At 31.3% G+C, this 17,273-nt stretch overlaps 1 protein-coding gene across 1 annotated transcript in view; it reads left to right on the top strand.

The window, feature by feature from the left end:
* Window positions 1-304: 304 nt before the first annotated feature.
* LOC139843833 (serine carboxypeptidase-like 40) overlaps window positions 305-17,273 on the top strand; it is a 33,862-nt gene continuing 16,893 nt past the window's right edge. The window contains exon 1 of the mRNA XM_071833990.1: window positions 305-740. Coding sequence (XP_071690091.1) covers window positions 368-740 — 373 coding nt within the window. The 5' untranslated portion in view covers window positions 305-367. The remainder of the gene's footprint in view (window positions 741-17,273) is intronic.

The following is a 17,273-nucleotide window of genomic DNA, read 5'->3' as shown; positions in this document are numbered from 1 at the left end:
TAAAATTTGTCAACACCACTGGCTCTTAAATAATTCTTATATATTTTTTATTTTTTTGGTATCGTTATTTGCATACCAATATAAACTACAAGTTACATTTTTCACGGTTTTTTACACACTCGTGCAACGCACGGGGGCTCAAAAATCCTGTGTATATATATATGTATATAAGTTGTACAGTCATTGAATTATTTCTTTGAGTAGTTAATATAATAATTAAACCAAGATACCTTGTTTTTTAGTCATTCTTTACCATATATAAGAAGCTCCACGTACTTTTTAGATCTAAACCTTAAAACATCACAATAACACATTTCAATTCTTTTTTCATTTCTCTCTATACCTAGAGAGAGAGAGAGAACGTACAATGGAGAATAAAACACTTTTGGCTATTTTCTTATCCTTTTTCCTTACAACTTTTGTTTATGAAACTCATGCCAACAAACAAATCCATACTTTGAGTCGACTATATAAGGCGAAACTAACAAAAGATCCCACCGTAAACACTAGCCATTTCGAGCCACCTACACATTTGCACAAATCAAAAGTAGTTCATCTTCAACATGGTCGAAAAGAGAAGGATAAGATTACGAAACTTCCCGGCCAACCACAAGTCAAATTCGATCAATACGGTGGTTATGTCACTATCAATGAAACCGTTGGCCGAGCATTTTATTACTACTTTGTTGAAGCTGAAAAATCTAAAGAGTCTTTGCCGCTTCTTCTTTGGCTTAATGGAGGTAATTTGTTAATCTTTTGTATATGTCACATAATCACTTCTTTAGCTAAATTGGATATTTTTTTTAATTTTATTTTAAAAATACGACTCACACACAAATTTTATACGAATATTAATCAGGGTCATCCCATTGATTTAAAATTTATGTTCGATACGAACTCTTATTTCTAACTAGTGAAATTTTCAACACATATTACTAATGATATAAAGCCAATGATCCATACACTATGTAGTTATAATTAAAAATCTGTGTCTCGATATTTTCCACCACATTTATAAACAAATGGTTTGTTGTATGTCTTTTAATTTCAGGTCCTTTATATTTTTGAGTCGTATTTAGTTGCACATTTTGTATTCTTCAAAACGCCTCTGATACGTGGATAGTGTTCTTTCCTAGACTATATTAACTCCTAATCACATAATTAGAGGAGAGGAGCACTCCAACAGCGCTTGACTGAGAATACCAAACTAAATTGAATATTTGGACGTAAAAGTTGTACGTGAACAGTGAATTAGAGTTTAAATTTGGGATTATTTGTTTAATTATACTCCTTCGCCCGTCCCTAATTTATTATTCAGTATTTCTTTTACATGTCAAATTAATTGTTTATTTCACAAATAGATAAAAAAAAAAAAAAAGTTTTATTATGCATGTACTTTATGCATATTGGACAAAAAGGTAGTTAAAAGTAAGAGAAAAACTGAAAAGTACAAAAAAAAATAAAAAATACATGTGACAATCATTTTTTCTTAAAGTACGTGTTCTTTAATATGAGAGGGAGGGATAATAAGATATGCGTGTCATGATAATGATCTAAAATTACATCTTCATTGCATGATTGAAATGTTGTATTATTATAGTGTATTATTAATTTATATATTCCCTGTCGATACACAAGTTTTGAAACAACAATATATATATATATATATATATATATATATATATATATATATATATATATATATATATATATATATATATATATATATATATATATATATATATATATATATAGGGATAAACACATTTTTGACATAAGGGAAAAGAGTATTTTGTTATTTTTTATAATATTATAATTAGAGTTTAACATTTATATTTTTTTAATTTCTATAATTAGTATTCATTGTGTAGATAAAAAATACAAATTATCATAAATCTGATCAGATATATAATAAGTAAGGAACAAGATAATAATTATTATTATTAAAAAGGAGAAAAGTGGAATAAACGATTCTATATATTTATTACTCCGTAGTAGGATAGAAGCTACTATTATTTTCGTTATTCACTTTTCATTACACTTAATTTAGTGATGAATGGTTCATTATCCAAAATTCTATAATGATTATTTACATTATAGCTAACCAACTGTCATCAATGATTATCATTTTCATTTCTTACCTCTTAATACTCTCAACCAAGCACACAAGTTACTAATCAATTACCAAATTAACACCTATGAATAAAATAAGTTACTAATATTGACACCCTCTAATTGTTTATAATTTAATTATTTCGATTTGAGAAAACATACACAGCGCAAGTTGCGTGTTATTAGATGAGTATTTATGTCTTTTTAATAAAGTTGAAATTTTAAATTATTAAAAATGTTTCTGGATAAAAGACTTATATAAATTGAATTAGGAACTTTTCATCGAAAAGAAGAAAAGACCAAATGATTACAACCAATGAGAATACAACAATTGATCCATTAACACCTTCATAAAAACAACCATACACGACACGCATCGCATACCATGTCTCATTACGTTGCAATCCTAGAAGCATGATTTAAATAACCGGTCAACAATTGATTCAGAATAGAGGCCAATTACTCGGTACTCCATCCCAAAAACGATCGGGCAAAGTTACGATTTTAAAATTTTTAAGAACTTCATTCATAGAGTCTATTTTTCTATTGAAACTGTACCAATGAATCCCTCGACGTGTGCTTCCGTTAAACATATTAATGTTTATTTAGTCAAATCATATTTTTTATTAAATATTCGAATTTGTAAATACTACATGTATAAAAAGATAAATATTAGATTAATAAGTATTAATAAAAGTGTATATCTAAATAAATTTCAATTTAATTAAATATTATATATTATATTATTATTATTATTATTATTATTTACTCCATATTATATTGCACATACTATTTATTTGGGTTTTATATTATATTTGAATTGAATGAATTTAAGCCACTAAATAAGGAGATGTTTGAAAAATTGTACACGCAAGTAAGATGTATTTGTAACTTGTAAGGTTTGTTCTTCGTTGAAAAGAGCAACACACCACTCGTCAAAAATATCTATCATATCATTATGTCATCTCTTTTAAGTGTCATTAAATTTTATAAGAATACATTATACGCTCCATATTACGTTTTAACTTTTGAATCTCATAATCTTTTAACTTTAAATTTTATTATTTATGTTATATAATACTTAGTAAAATTTATATCAATAAAAGTACATTTAAAACCCACTTTATTAGTATAATTTTCATCAACATATATCACGTGAGTAGTTATTATTGTGCAATTTTTCAATTATACTAATTGTCACCTAATTTTTGGCCGTTCTAAGTCAATAAGCCTGCCTTTTCAATGGTAGACGATTTTGTTTTCGTATTGTAGGATTTATTATTTGTTTTGATTTTTAAGAGTTGTGACATGTGTATGTGTCTTAAGAATGACATGATAATATAATAACAATAATAACAATAATAATAATAATAATAATAATAATAATAATAATAATAATAATTATTATTATTATTATTATTATTATTATTATTATTATTATTATTATTATTATTATTATTATTTGTACCATTCTTCGATGTGATACAGAGCGAAACTATTTACCGTAGTATTTTTACAAATGTTTTGATTTTTTGTGTACATTTTTTTTCAACTTTATTTTATAACTTTTAATGGAGTCTAATGTATTATCTTAGTTTTTATTTAGTAAAATGTTTTAACAATCGTTATGCGGATTGTAATTATAAAGATATGAAGCGAAATCATTATATATTATACATTAAAAACATTAATTACTCTATTCGTTTCATTATAAATGTTCACTGTTGATTTTTCAAGGTTTTTTTTTTTTATAACTTTGACATTAAATATTTTTATTTGTGTTATATAATATTCGATGAAAATTATATGAATAGATTAGATTATAAATGTGTTTTCATTAATATAACATTTATCAAGTATTATATAACAACAGATAAAGAAATTAAAGTCAAATTAAAAAAAGAATGACTTTCAATAGTCAATTATGGACCTTTATAATGGGACGGAGAGAGTGATGGATATAAATCGAAAAGCTCGTTTGGACTCGCATTCATGTTCAAACGAACTCGTATAAGAAGTTTGAGCTCGCTTACTAAATGATTTTCAAAATATGTTTAAGCTCAATGTCGACCTCGTCTAAACTCGGCTCATATCAAACTTTTAACAAATTTCGAGTAGCTCACGAGTACCCATGTCATCTACACTCCTATCGCCATGCATAAAAAGAACTAGAATTATTTTGAGTGTGTATATTTGTGGGTTCAATACGGGTCCGTCCTTATTATGATTGGTAAGGTTCAATCTTAAATCAATTCTTTTGTCTTAGTGTTGATATAACGCTAATGTGATAGTTGAGAAGTTTATATATATATATATATATATATATATATATATATATATATATATATATATATATATATATATATATATATATATATATATATATATATATATATATATCATAACACCAATCACCCTAGCAAGAAACTAGAAGTACATTACAAGGGGTATAAAAGTCAAAAGTTCTAACTAGAATCTATTTTTGACCTTGTATCTAAATCAAACAGAATAGTAAAATCTAATACTATGAAAGAGATTACACTCAAAGACTTAATCATGAAACAACACACTTTCAGTGGTGCCAAATCAACCAAATCGCCACAACAACTATGGATCGAATGCGCGGGTCTTTTAATCCTTTTGGATCTGTTACCATCATCTATCCAACTCATAATTTCTGTCCAAGAAGCAAAAGCAGGCGGGGTAGTATTCATCCAAGTGAACACACCTTACACCAAATCTCAATAGCCAACGATTATGAGTAGTCTAATAGGGTGTATAAGTGTTCCTGTAATTTGGGTAAATTTTTAAAGATAAATTTAGTTTTTATTTGATTGATTGATTGTTAAAATAATTGCTTGATAACCAAAATATCTTAACAGTTGCCCAAAAGAATCTTGTGCTTATACTCCGTCATTGTCATCATATAGATATAGATGACATTAATAATTAATAATACATGCAAAATGTCGTTACTCGATAATAATTAAACTAATGAACCCACCCACGAACACAACACCTCTGTTTCAATTTTCAAACCACCATTCATCCACGTTACTACCAATAATGCTTTTCTCGATTTGAATATTAAAATGTGAAATAATTTCACTTAATTAACATCAATGTAGTACGTAATTACTTACGTCACAGATTACATTGTGTCATTACATTACATTTACATCTATTTTATGATGATAATGTTTAAATTGATAAACTGAAATAATGATCGTTTGTATTAAGAATTTAAATGGATTACAAGCTGAATTGTTATTTTGGTTTAAATGATATGAGTGTATTTATACACTAAGAAAGCTAACAGCTATTTCTAATATTGGGAATGATCCAATTGAACTTTTGGAACCCTCAATACACCTTGGGAAATACTCCAGGAAGAGTGCAGCCTTGACCCGTTACTTTGGCATGTTGTTGACCCTTGTGATATATCCAATTAGGGAGATGATGATTCTATAATCTGATCCCAAATAAGTCAAATAACCAAATTTGGTTATTTGACCTTGATGCCTTGTAATGTCCAGTATTCTAACACTCCCCCTCAAGTTTAATCGTGAGATTTTCAAAATTCAACTTGTTCAGAACTTCACTGAATAATCTCCCGTTGACGGACTTAGTGAGAATATCAGCTAGTTGATCTTCTGATCTGATAGATGAAAGAGAAATGATTTCATCATCAAGCTTTTCCCTAATAAAATGTCGATCTATTTCCACATGTTTGGTATGGTCATGCTGAACAGGATTTTCTGAAATGGCAATTGCTGCTTCATTGTCACAGAATATCTGAATAGCCTCATTTGGAGGAAAACCAATTTCTGTCAGTAGTTTCTTGATCCACAGGGCTTCAACAACCCCTTTTGCTATCCCTCTAAATTCTGACTCAGCACTTGAGAGTGAGATAACTTTTTGTTTCTTACTCCTCCATGCCACTAGATTACCCCCGATGAATGTAAAGAATCCAGATGTAGATTTTCTATCTCCTTTTTCTCCAGCCCAGCTCGCATCAGTGTAAATCTGAGTCTTTAGATGTCCATTTCCTTTAAAAATCACTCCATGATCTGCTATTTTCTTTAAGTATCTGATGATCCGAAAAACAGCTTCCATGTGATGAACCAATGGTTGGTGCATAAATTGACTAACAACTCCTACTGCATGTGCTATATATGGACGGGTATGAGCAAGGTAGATGAGTTTTCCCACCATCCTTTGATATTGTCCCTTATCAGCAAGTTCAGCCTCATCTTCTATATACAGCTTTTGATTTGGAATCATAGGAGTATCCGCAGGTTTGCAATCAATCATACACGTTTCTGCAAGGAAATCAAGAACGTACTTCTTTTGACAAATAAATATTCCGTGTTGGGATCTTTATACTTCAATCCCCAAGAAGTATTTGAGGTTGCCTAAATCTTTCATTTCAAATTCCTTAAATAAGTTTGATTTTAAGTTACAAATCTACTTTTTATCATTTTCGATTATTATCATATCATCAACATAGATAATTAAGCATGTAATTAAGTTTTTCTTTCGTTTAAAAAAGAGTGTATGGTCTGAGTTGCTTTGTTTAAAATCAATTTTTTTCATAAACAATGTGACTCTCCCAAACTAAGCCCGTGGGGATTGTTTTAACCCATATAAAGATTTCTTAAGTCTACAAGCTTCCTCATTTTTGAAGTTTTCGGAGAATCCTGGTGGAGCTTCCATGTAGACTTCTTTTAATTCACCGTGTAGAAAGGCATTCTTCACATCAAATTGGTGAAGAGGCCAATCTTCATTTGCAGCAACTGAGAAAAGGACCCAGATGGTATCAATCTTTGCAACTGGTGAGAAAGTCTTGGAGTAGTCTATCCCATATGTTTGAGTATATCCCATGGCAACTAGCCGGGCTTTGTATCATTCAATGGTACCATCTGATTTGTATTTAATTGTAAACACCCATCGATTCTCTATTGGTTTCTTTCCCTGAGGTATGACACATATTTCTCATGAGTCACTTTTCTTGAGTGCTTCCATATCTTCTTTCATAGCCTTTTTCCATTTCTCAGATTTCATGGCTTGATCCACATTTATTGGGATTTCTTCAGAGTATAAAGCAGAGTTGAATTTTTGTGCTTCACTGGATAGGTTTCCTTGTGCAATATTAGTCATAGGATATATTGATCTTTGAGCTTCTCTTTCTGGGGAATATCTCTTTGGTGGTACTCCTCTGTTGGTTCTTTGTGGTATAACATATCTTTCTGTGTTTTCAGCGGGAGTTGAACTGTTTTCATAGCTTGAACTGTCTTGTCCTCCTTGTTCATTATTCGAGGAGGTCTCATTTTGGTCACTGGTTGATGATTCGGAACTATGATTTGGTGATTCAGGATTAGGATTTGGCGATTCGGGACTAGAATTTAGTAATTCGGGACTAGGATTTGGTGATTCGGGATTAGGATTTAGTACGGGATCAAGATGTGGTGATTCGGGATTAGGATTTGGTGTTGATGTTTAAACATTTTCAGATTTAGGTATCCAGTCTATCCAACTGAGAGTGTCATTATCCTCTTTCTCTCCCTCACTCGTGAGTTGGGTATTATAAAAGTATTCAGTTTCTATAAAATCGCAGTTCATTGTGGTGAATACATGGCGTTTTCTAGGACTATAACATCGATACCCCTTTTGATTTATGCCATAATCCACCATAACACATTTTTCGGCACACAGGTCAAGTTTGGTGCGTTCAGTTTTAGGGATGTGAACAAATACAGAGCACCCAAATATTTGTGGTTCAATATTTAGTGAGGTTGGTAGGGTGTGAAACTGAGATAAAGTATCTCTAGGGGTTTTTCTGCCCAAAACCTTAGTAGGTAGACGGTTAATAAGGTAAGTAGCGAAAGCAAGAGCTTCGGGCCAAAAACTTTTCGGAACTTTAGATTCAATTAATAAGTCTCGTGTCATTTCTAAGAGAAGTCTGTTTTTTCGTTCGGCTACTCCTTTTTGTTCGGCTTTTGTTCGGGAGTATGAGCACAAGATGTTTGGTGAATAATTCCATTTTATTCGCAAAAAGATTTCATGGAGGTATTGACAAATTCACCCCCGTTATCGGATCATAAAACTTGTATATTTTTATTGAATTGAGTTTTTATCATTTTATAAAAGTGAGAAAAATTTTCAAAAACTTCTAATTTGTGTGTTAAGAAATAAATTCATGTCATTCTCGTATGGTCATCAATAAATAAGACAAAATATCATAAATTTTCCCCCAATGACCGGAGCTGGTCCCCACACATCAGAATGAATTAAAGCAAAAGGTACATCTTTCCTAGTATTACTAGGTTTAAAAGTACTACGGTGGCTTTTTGCCAAAATACAAGTTTCACAGTTCAAAACAACATTTGACGAAAACAAATTAGGAAATAAAGCATGTAAATATCCGGCTGACGGATGACCTAATCTTCTATGCCATAACCAGGCTTCCCTCGTAGGTGTTCCGTGAGCAAGTAACACGGTGCCTTGTTGAGAAACCTCCTCAACATAGTATAACCCCGCCTTTTCAGTGCCACGTCCAATCAACAGTCCTGTCCGAATGTCCTACAAGATGCAGAAGGTCGGATACATCAGGACTTTACAGTTTAATTCTTTTGTAACATGACTTACCGATAACAACTTATGAGATAAAGCTGGAATATATAGACAATTAGGCAATTTAATAGTTGGGGAAATTTCAATAGTACCACCACTTCTAACATGTACAAATTCACCGTTAGCCGTTTGGACTTTACTTTTCATAGGTTTAGTTTTTACCACAATATCTTTTTTATCAAATGTCATAGTGTCCGTTGCTCCACAATCAAATATCCAGTTTGTGGTTTTAAAATCATTTGACATAACGTTAGCTTTACGAGGGTTTTCAGATTCGTCTTGCATTTTTGCTAAAACATAAAACTTATTTTGACACGAAAAATTAGATTTTATCTTATGTATGAATTTGTTGTTGGGCCTAAAAATAGTATTGACCCTTTTAAATTTCACAAGTTTGGGTTTAAAAACCTTGGGCTTATCAGTCTGTTTAGGACCAAGACTAATTTTGCCTAAGGTTTTAGTGGGCTGTTTACTTTTGGGATTAAATCTAGTTGGGCCTTTAAATAACTCAGCCCAAGTCTTATCACCTAGCCCGTCCCCTTTTTCTGTTTGACTAGGGTTGTTTAATTTGGGGTTACTTAACCCGTTCCCTGTTTTCACCAGCTCATTTTTGTTAGAAAGAGAAAGCATTTTTTCCTCTTTCTCTGTTATTTTGCAGTCACCACTTACTTTGGTAGAGAGAAAACGTGTTTCTTTCTCTTTCTCTGTAACACCATTGTGATTGGTGGTAGTGGTGGTGATGTCGTCGGTGTACCTCACATCTCCCTTTTTTATTCTTTTTGATGAATATAAAGAGGTGGAAAGAAAATTGGTACCCTTTTCAGTCACAATGCCTCCAAAACCCAGATCTGTGGTTGTAGTGGTGGTTTTCGTGGTGGTGTTGCCGGCTTCATCTACCGTTGCTGCCTTTCCTGGATTTGTCCACCATTCAGGAAACCCTTTAATTTCGAAGCATTGTTCACGAGTATGTCTCGATTTACCACATTTGGTACATGTTAGCTTCGATTTATCCACTTTTGGTAGATATTTGCTTCGACTTGATTGTGTTAGATGAACAGGAGTCCTCTTGCCGTCACTTGTGGCCAGTCCGGTTGCAATGTCATGACTGGTTGAGAGGTTACTCTGTGATAGCCCTAGAATTTGTCGTTGTGCTGTTTCTTTTCTCATGGCGGCGTAGGCTTCCTCCGCTGTCGGTAATGGGTTTAATCGGAGAAGCTCTCTCTTGATTGTGTCATGTTTTTCATCAAGAGCCTTTAATAACTGAAAAAGCTTCTGTTCAGCCCTAATCTTGTTGTATTTGTTGATGTCTGATGCATTTTCCATGGGATTTGGGTCTCGGATTTCGAGTTCTCCCCAAATACATTGCATCCGGATCCACAATTCTTCAAGATTGAGGTTGTTTTGTTTCATTTTTGTCATATGTTTGAAGCTTATCAGTGCCACTACTATAGGTGGTTGCTAATGCATCCCATAGTAGTTTGGCGGTTGAAAAAGAAGTAAGATTTCTTGCTAAGTTGGGCTCAATATTCTGTATCAGCCATGAGAATACGATGAGATCTTCTTGCTCCCATTGTTCAAATTCTTCATGACTGCTATCAAGTGGGTTGGAGGTTAATGTTTGAGAAGTGCCTTGGATTTGCCTCCAATGGCAACTTTCATCATTCTTGACCACAATGCATAGTTTGAGCTGTTTAGACTCAAACCTATTTTTAACGTATCTGAGATCTTGGGCTGTTGGTAATTGTTTTTTAAGAGGTTTGCCAATTGACTGGTTAGTTCATCAATTTGGCTTTGCTGACTTGAGGGTGTTTGGCAGCCGTCATTAGACATGGTGGCCATTCACAATGGTAGATGATTAAAGCAACAAAACGAGTATCTTGATCAAAGGATCGATACTGTTAGCTCTGATACCATGTTTAAATTGATAAATTGAAATAATGATTGTTTATATTAAGAATTTAAATGGATTGCAAGCTGAATTGTTATTTTGGTTTACATGATATGAGTGTATTTATACACTAAGGGGTTGTTTACTTTTTATTTCATTAAGTTATTTATGGATAAAGATAGCAGAATGGATATGGAATGACTGTATGTAGTAATCATTAAAAGAACAATCATGTTTACTTATTTGTGCTGAATAAATCGGCTGAATAAATATAATGACTATTTTACCCCTAAACATAATACGTAGTTGTAATTTTTTATGCTGAATATTATCACACTTGGATCTTTTAATTAGCATACGTGCCCACTCATTTAAAAAAGGAAAGAAGCTCTTCAAGATCACCTGTAAACACATAAACCCAATTTCACTAAAGAGAAGGCCTAGCAGCAAGCTCGACATATTTTACCTAGAATCAAACATGATATTTTTACTTTTGTCAATAACAGATTTCACCTCAAATCAAAAGGATGAATCGACCCAATTTCAAAAATACTAGACGCAAATGAAATCAATAGTTTATTACACATAAAAAATCGATAGTTTACCTCGAATAAAATCAATAATTAACAAAATCATAAGTTTCGTTAACTTTGGTAGCTGTAGAGACGATGATGGAGATGATGAAGGGATGATGGCAGCGATGATGAAGAACACCGATAGCGGTGGTGCAAGGATGATAACGAAGAAATTTTATGAGAGTATGAAATTTTAATTAGTTGATGAGTTATGAGGGTTTTGGATGTCGAAGATGGTCTAGGTCCGTGGAGAAGCATGTGATGGTTTCTATATATATACAGTATGTAATTTAGACCTCCAAAGAAAAGATGGTCGAGATGTCAGCCATTTTTAGGAAGAAAAAGGAAGATGAGGGCTTTTTTGGAATTTGAATCTATTAATTTTGTCTTTATGGGGAGTACATAGCTTTCTTGCATTACCCAAACATCTCTCCATATGTCAAATCTGTCCCACAAAGTTCTAAAGAAACAGGCAAGAAAACTGACCGAATAAGGTGTGTAGTCAATACAGCCCAATAAGTTCAATGTAAACAGCCCCTAAGAAAGCTAACTATTTCTAATATTGGGAAGGATCCAATTGAACTTTTGGAACCCTCGATACACTTTGGGAAATACTTGCAGGAAGAGTGCAGCCTTGACCCGTTACTTTGGCATGTTGTTGACCCTTGTGATATATCCAATTAGGGAGATGATGATTCTATAATCTGATCTCAAATAAGCCAAATAACCAAATTTGGTTATTTGACCTTGATGCCTTATAATGTCAAGTATTCTAACAGATAACTCTAAAGATTATCACTATCAAGTTCAATTATTTGTAATCGGCCATAAAAGCACTCTTTATCCCTCAAGTAGTCAAGTCGAAACATAAAAACACTCTTGATACCCCTTGAATATTAATTAAAATATGGAATCAGTTATGTATAATCTAACTTTTTAATGATTGATGATAATAAAGTGTAAAAAGTTGTCATTATTTAAGATAAACCAATAAAACTTCTATATGTATATGTATATGTATGTTCTTGTGAAATACACATAAATTCCTTGATTGTATTTATTATTAATGCGAAGAACAGAATTAGTCTTTGTAAAAATTAGTAAAATGACGCCCTAATTAAGCAAACATCTTATCTTTAATTAAAAAGTTAAAAATTAAAATCAATAATACATCAAGTGAAGTACCACATGAATAAACAGCTCATGTAACGGGTGGAAGGTACATACGAATACAATTTCTTTGTTTTTCTTAAAAAAAAAAAAAAAAAAAAAAAAGGCACCAGAGGGTACCCGCTCCACTTGTGAAAATTTTTTAGTATAATTTTTAGGGGTAAATAAATTTTATATGCTTTTCGGTCTTCATATATGTTATTACTAGCTTAAGACCCGCAAGATTTGAAAATCACAAATATAATATATTATTTATGAGCACATCAACGGAATCGACAAAAATTGTGTATAAGAAATAAATCAAGGCAAAACATTAAGTTGAACAAAATTGTAGATAAAAATTAACTTCTATAGGTTCCAATTTGAAACTAAAGGGCTTCTATGAGAAATGCACATAAAAGAGTACAATACTGTATTATAAAAAAAACATTTATGTGTCAAGCTGTCGTTATAAACAACTTGTTTCCAAAACGCCATAGCACCTAAGTAATAGCTTGGAGCTTCTGTTTTAATTCCTTTGAAACACTCCACGCTGCAATCCAATCGGTAATCGCTGACCACGAATTGAATGTAGGGAATCGATCCAAATCATGGTCATATTCCAATCATCATGAGAAATTTGACATGGTTTCAAGATTGCACAACTAATTCAATACCCACTGAACATAATGGAAAATTTAACGAAGCTATGCCCAGTGAGAAAACGATAGATATTGGTTTTGATTCTTCTACTTAACATTCAAATAATATGTAAAATTAATTGAGTTTATCAAACAATTATTGTTATGAGGTGTCAATGAAATTATTTTAACCATATCACAATCACTTGTTATATTTTAACCCTTTGATGTAGGATCACCGATGTATTTAACCTATACGATGTACAACTAAGTAAAAAGTAACATAGTTGAAGTCCGTTAATTAAGAAAGATGTTATTCAAGGTACACTACGAAATTACAATAAATACATAACTTCAGAGCAGCCATTATTGAACTAACACATCCAGTTATAAAAATTCAATCTTTTTTACAAATATATAATATCAACCACCCAAAACTCCTTACTACCAATTTCCAACTTAATAAGAACTATAATCTAAGAGAGCAATAAGTTCAAACATCTTGGCTTAGACATGTACAAATCTTATAAATATATTTCAATTTGTTTATAATACAACCAATCTTTATTTGTCCACTTTTGAACATGCTAGTCAACCAACTCATTTTACCGCCTCAAAACAAAATCTATCACAGGAGTCAAAATGGACAGGTTCCGTAACACATCATAGACCTGGCAACATACCTTAGCTTATTCTATTAGACATTTTCAACATTATTCCCAACCAATAATTTAAAAGTATCTTTGACCCATTCACAATAAAGCCCTATCCGGCTATCCACATTGATGCGTTGAAGTAAATGGGTCGATATCGCCACTCTAAGCATGGAGGTAGACATAAGAGGGTGATGAGGTTCAAATTAACATTGCTTTTGGCTTGGTCAAAGCTGCATGACAAGAAAAGAAAGGTAATACTTATATCAAAAAAAGAAAGGGAATACTTTTAGACACATAACTTTTGATTAGAAAAAGCAACTACTGATGTTGAAATTATAGTTATATCTAACTCTATGAACAAATTATAGTTATATCTAACTCTATGAACATTATAGTGAACATTCATATATTTAAAGTTAGTCAACACATCAGTGAAACTATTGCAGTAGCAGAAGATGATTATGCAAATATCTGATTATCCCCACAAAAATCACAATTGCCAAATCAACATTACTCCCCACAAAAATCCCATCTCAGTTCTCAAAATTGCCAAAACAACATTATTCTCCACACAAATCCCATCTCAGCCCATCACCATCACCATTAATATTAATATTGGTCTTATAATACCTATAGTTAGTATAACCCACATTATACGCACAATTAACTTCCACATCAAACAGCAAGACAAAAAGATGGGTCGAGTTGTTTCTATATGATTGTAACATCTAGATGAACACCTTCAATTGAAATTTTTCAATCATCCTTTGCTTCATGAAGGAGATTCAAAGGTGTTGTATTGTAACAGAATTACAAATTGAAACAGAGTCAAAATCATATAGGTGAAAAGATTATAAAAAAAACCAGAGTTTTGGAATGAACTGTGAAAGTGTGAAGTATGTATCAAAAATATGTATTTTTAGTCAAAGATCGTACATTGTAAATTCTTTCCTGACTCTCGATGTTCCTAATAAAAAATGTTGACTTCATTGCCTCGGTTGACATAAGAACTGAGAAAAAAACTTTAGTAGGCATTTCCAAAAGAATTTTGCTTCGTGACCAAAAAGAAATATAAAAACGTTATTTGAATTTGAATATATAATCAACCCTTAACAGCTTCCATGGTTGCTTATAATGTTGAAGTGAATATTTATGTGAGCTTAAAATCAATCTCTGCACGAAACACAACTCCCCATTTATAGTATACCTTAGTTTATAGAAATGTACTCATGATGAAATTTAATAAAGTTCAGAAGTTGACCCATTTAGTTATGAATAGACGAATTCAGGTTATAATTCATCTATGATCATTCATGCTTGTAATAAAATAGCTAAACGTGTCAAAGGGCTTCAATCAAATAAATCCAAAACTAAATTAAGATGAAACATCAAGTTGGCAATGCAGCAATATTTAATCACATTACTATTATTATGTGTACATGGTGTAAACTTGTTCACATAAAAAAAAATTGTAGCGTGAAACTGGGTTTCAAACCACCAGGTTTCAACTTTTAAGTAGCACAACATCGAGACATCAAGACATATTAGCCACCAAAATACACATTACAATTCATCAAATTACCTTTAATAACTTGTCGCACCCCAAATTCTAAGGTGAATGCTTGATGTCATGGTGCTTTCGTGATAACATTACCAAAAATAAATTTATCAACTAACGGCGCAAAACATAAGTAAATCAAATGAAGAATATAGATAAAAAGTAACACTTAGTAATCAAATCAATAATTACTAACAGCGTAAACTTTTGACCCGCCCAATTTGGTAGATAGTTAAGGTGATCAAGCATATTAATATGATCTCATAAAATTTAACCAACCAATTTCAAATCAGTTTGTAGATTCCACCAATTTTCACTACAAAATAATGGTGAAATCAATTTGTAAATTTCACAAATTCAACAATTTTATGGCTCTGTTTAAAGCCAATCTTTCCATTTAATTTCAAGGAAAGCATATAAGTCAGTTCTTTGATATTTGCTATAATACATCCAGAAACGCAAGTACATCTGAACTCACAAAAATTAATCATAATTTACAATTAATATTCAGAGAAAAACATATCAAAACAGACTATCTACAAATTAAACAATTAGATGGAAACATTTCATGTGAAATCGTCAACAATCCGAGGGTATTAATATATTTGAGAATATGTTAAGTGGATCTGAGACTTACAGATTTTTCAGAGGAGACGTAAACAATCAGATGATATGTAGTCGACAATCGTTGATATCAAAAACCGGAATTTCATATACACCCAAATCGTCAGTGAAAACTGAAACCATAATTGGATAACGATTGCATCAGTGCTAGCGACAATTTGAATTGCATCGCCTCAAACCCTAATTTAAATAACAGTTCAAGCAGCGGTGACGGAAAATCGTTCAATTAGATGGATTCAATTGATAGACTATATGAAGAATTCGATTGAATAACTGTAACGATTTGTTGATGATTTGCTGATTCAATTGATCTCGAATTTAGTCGACGAATTAGGAGAGAAATGTGGGGTTTTTTTCTGAATGTTGCAACTAAATGTGGTGATTTTCTGGGACCCTTAATTTGTGGATTTTCTCCCGTGTGATTAAGGGTAAAAAGGGTAGCTTAAAGACAAATTTTGACTTATTGCTCAATAATTATAATGAATGGTTAGATAATAGGGGTAGTGAATGTCTTTTTTCTAATCCAATGATTGTAATCAAAGGAAAATATTTTTGATATCTCAATTAAGCTTTTCTTTTAATGTATAGTGTAGATTTTCGCTCTCATGTTAAGATTTCAAGTTCCGACACTGATATTTAATGTTCAAGAATCATTTGATCAGGAGGCTGTAAATCACATAATTAAATGTGCATATTTATATGCTATGAATGTTGGATAATTTAATTGTGTAGATTTCACACATCCGATGCACATGGCCAAATATGAACATATATATATATATATATATATATATATATATATATATATATATATATATATATATATATATATATATATATATATATATATATATATATATATATATATATATATATATATATATATATATATATATATATATATATCCATGACTATTATTCTACATGTGACAAAATTATTACAACTATTTTGTAGTGACCCGAACTTTTCCATGTTTATATATATTAATTGAGATTGATGTTTACATGATTAAATGTTTCCAACATGTTAAGCAATCAAACTTGTTAAGACTTGATTAATTGAAATAGGTTTCATATAGACAATTGACCACCCAAGTTGACCGGTGATTCACGAACGTTAAAACTTGTAAAAAAACTATATGATGACATATATATGGTTATATATATAGTTAACATCATATTATGATAAGTAAACATATCATTAATTATATTAACAATGAACTACATATGTAAAAACAAGACTACTAACTTAATGATTTTGAAACGAGACATATATGTAACGTTTATCGTTGTAACGACATTTAATGTATATATATCATATTAAGAGATATTCGTACATCATAATATCATGATAATATAATAATTTAAAATCTCTTTTGTTATTATAAACATTGGGTTAACAACATTTAACAAGATCGTTAACCTAAAGGTTTCAAA

This window comes from Rutidosis leptorrhynchoides, chromosome 4 (genome assembly GCF_046630445.1).
Source record: "Rutidosis leptorrhynchoides isolate AG116_Rl617_1_P2 chromosome 4, CSIRO_AGI_Rlap_v1, whole genome shotgun sequence".
NCBI classification, from domain to species: domain Eukaryota; kingdom Viridiplantae; phylum Streptophyta; class Magnoliopsida; order Asterales; family Asteraceae; genus Rutidosis; species Rutidosis leptorrhynchoides.
This window is presented reverse-complemented; position numbering and strand designations above follow the sequence as displayed.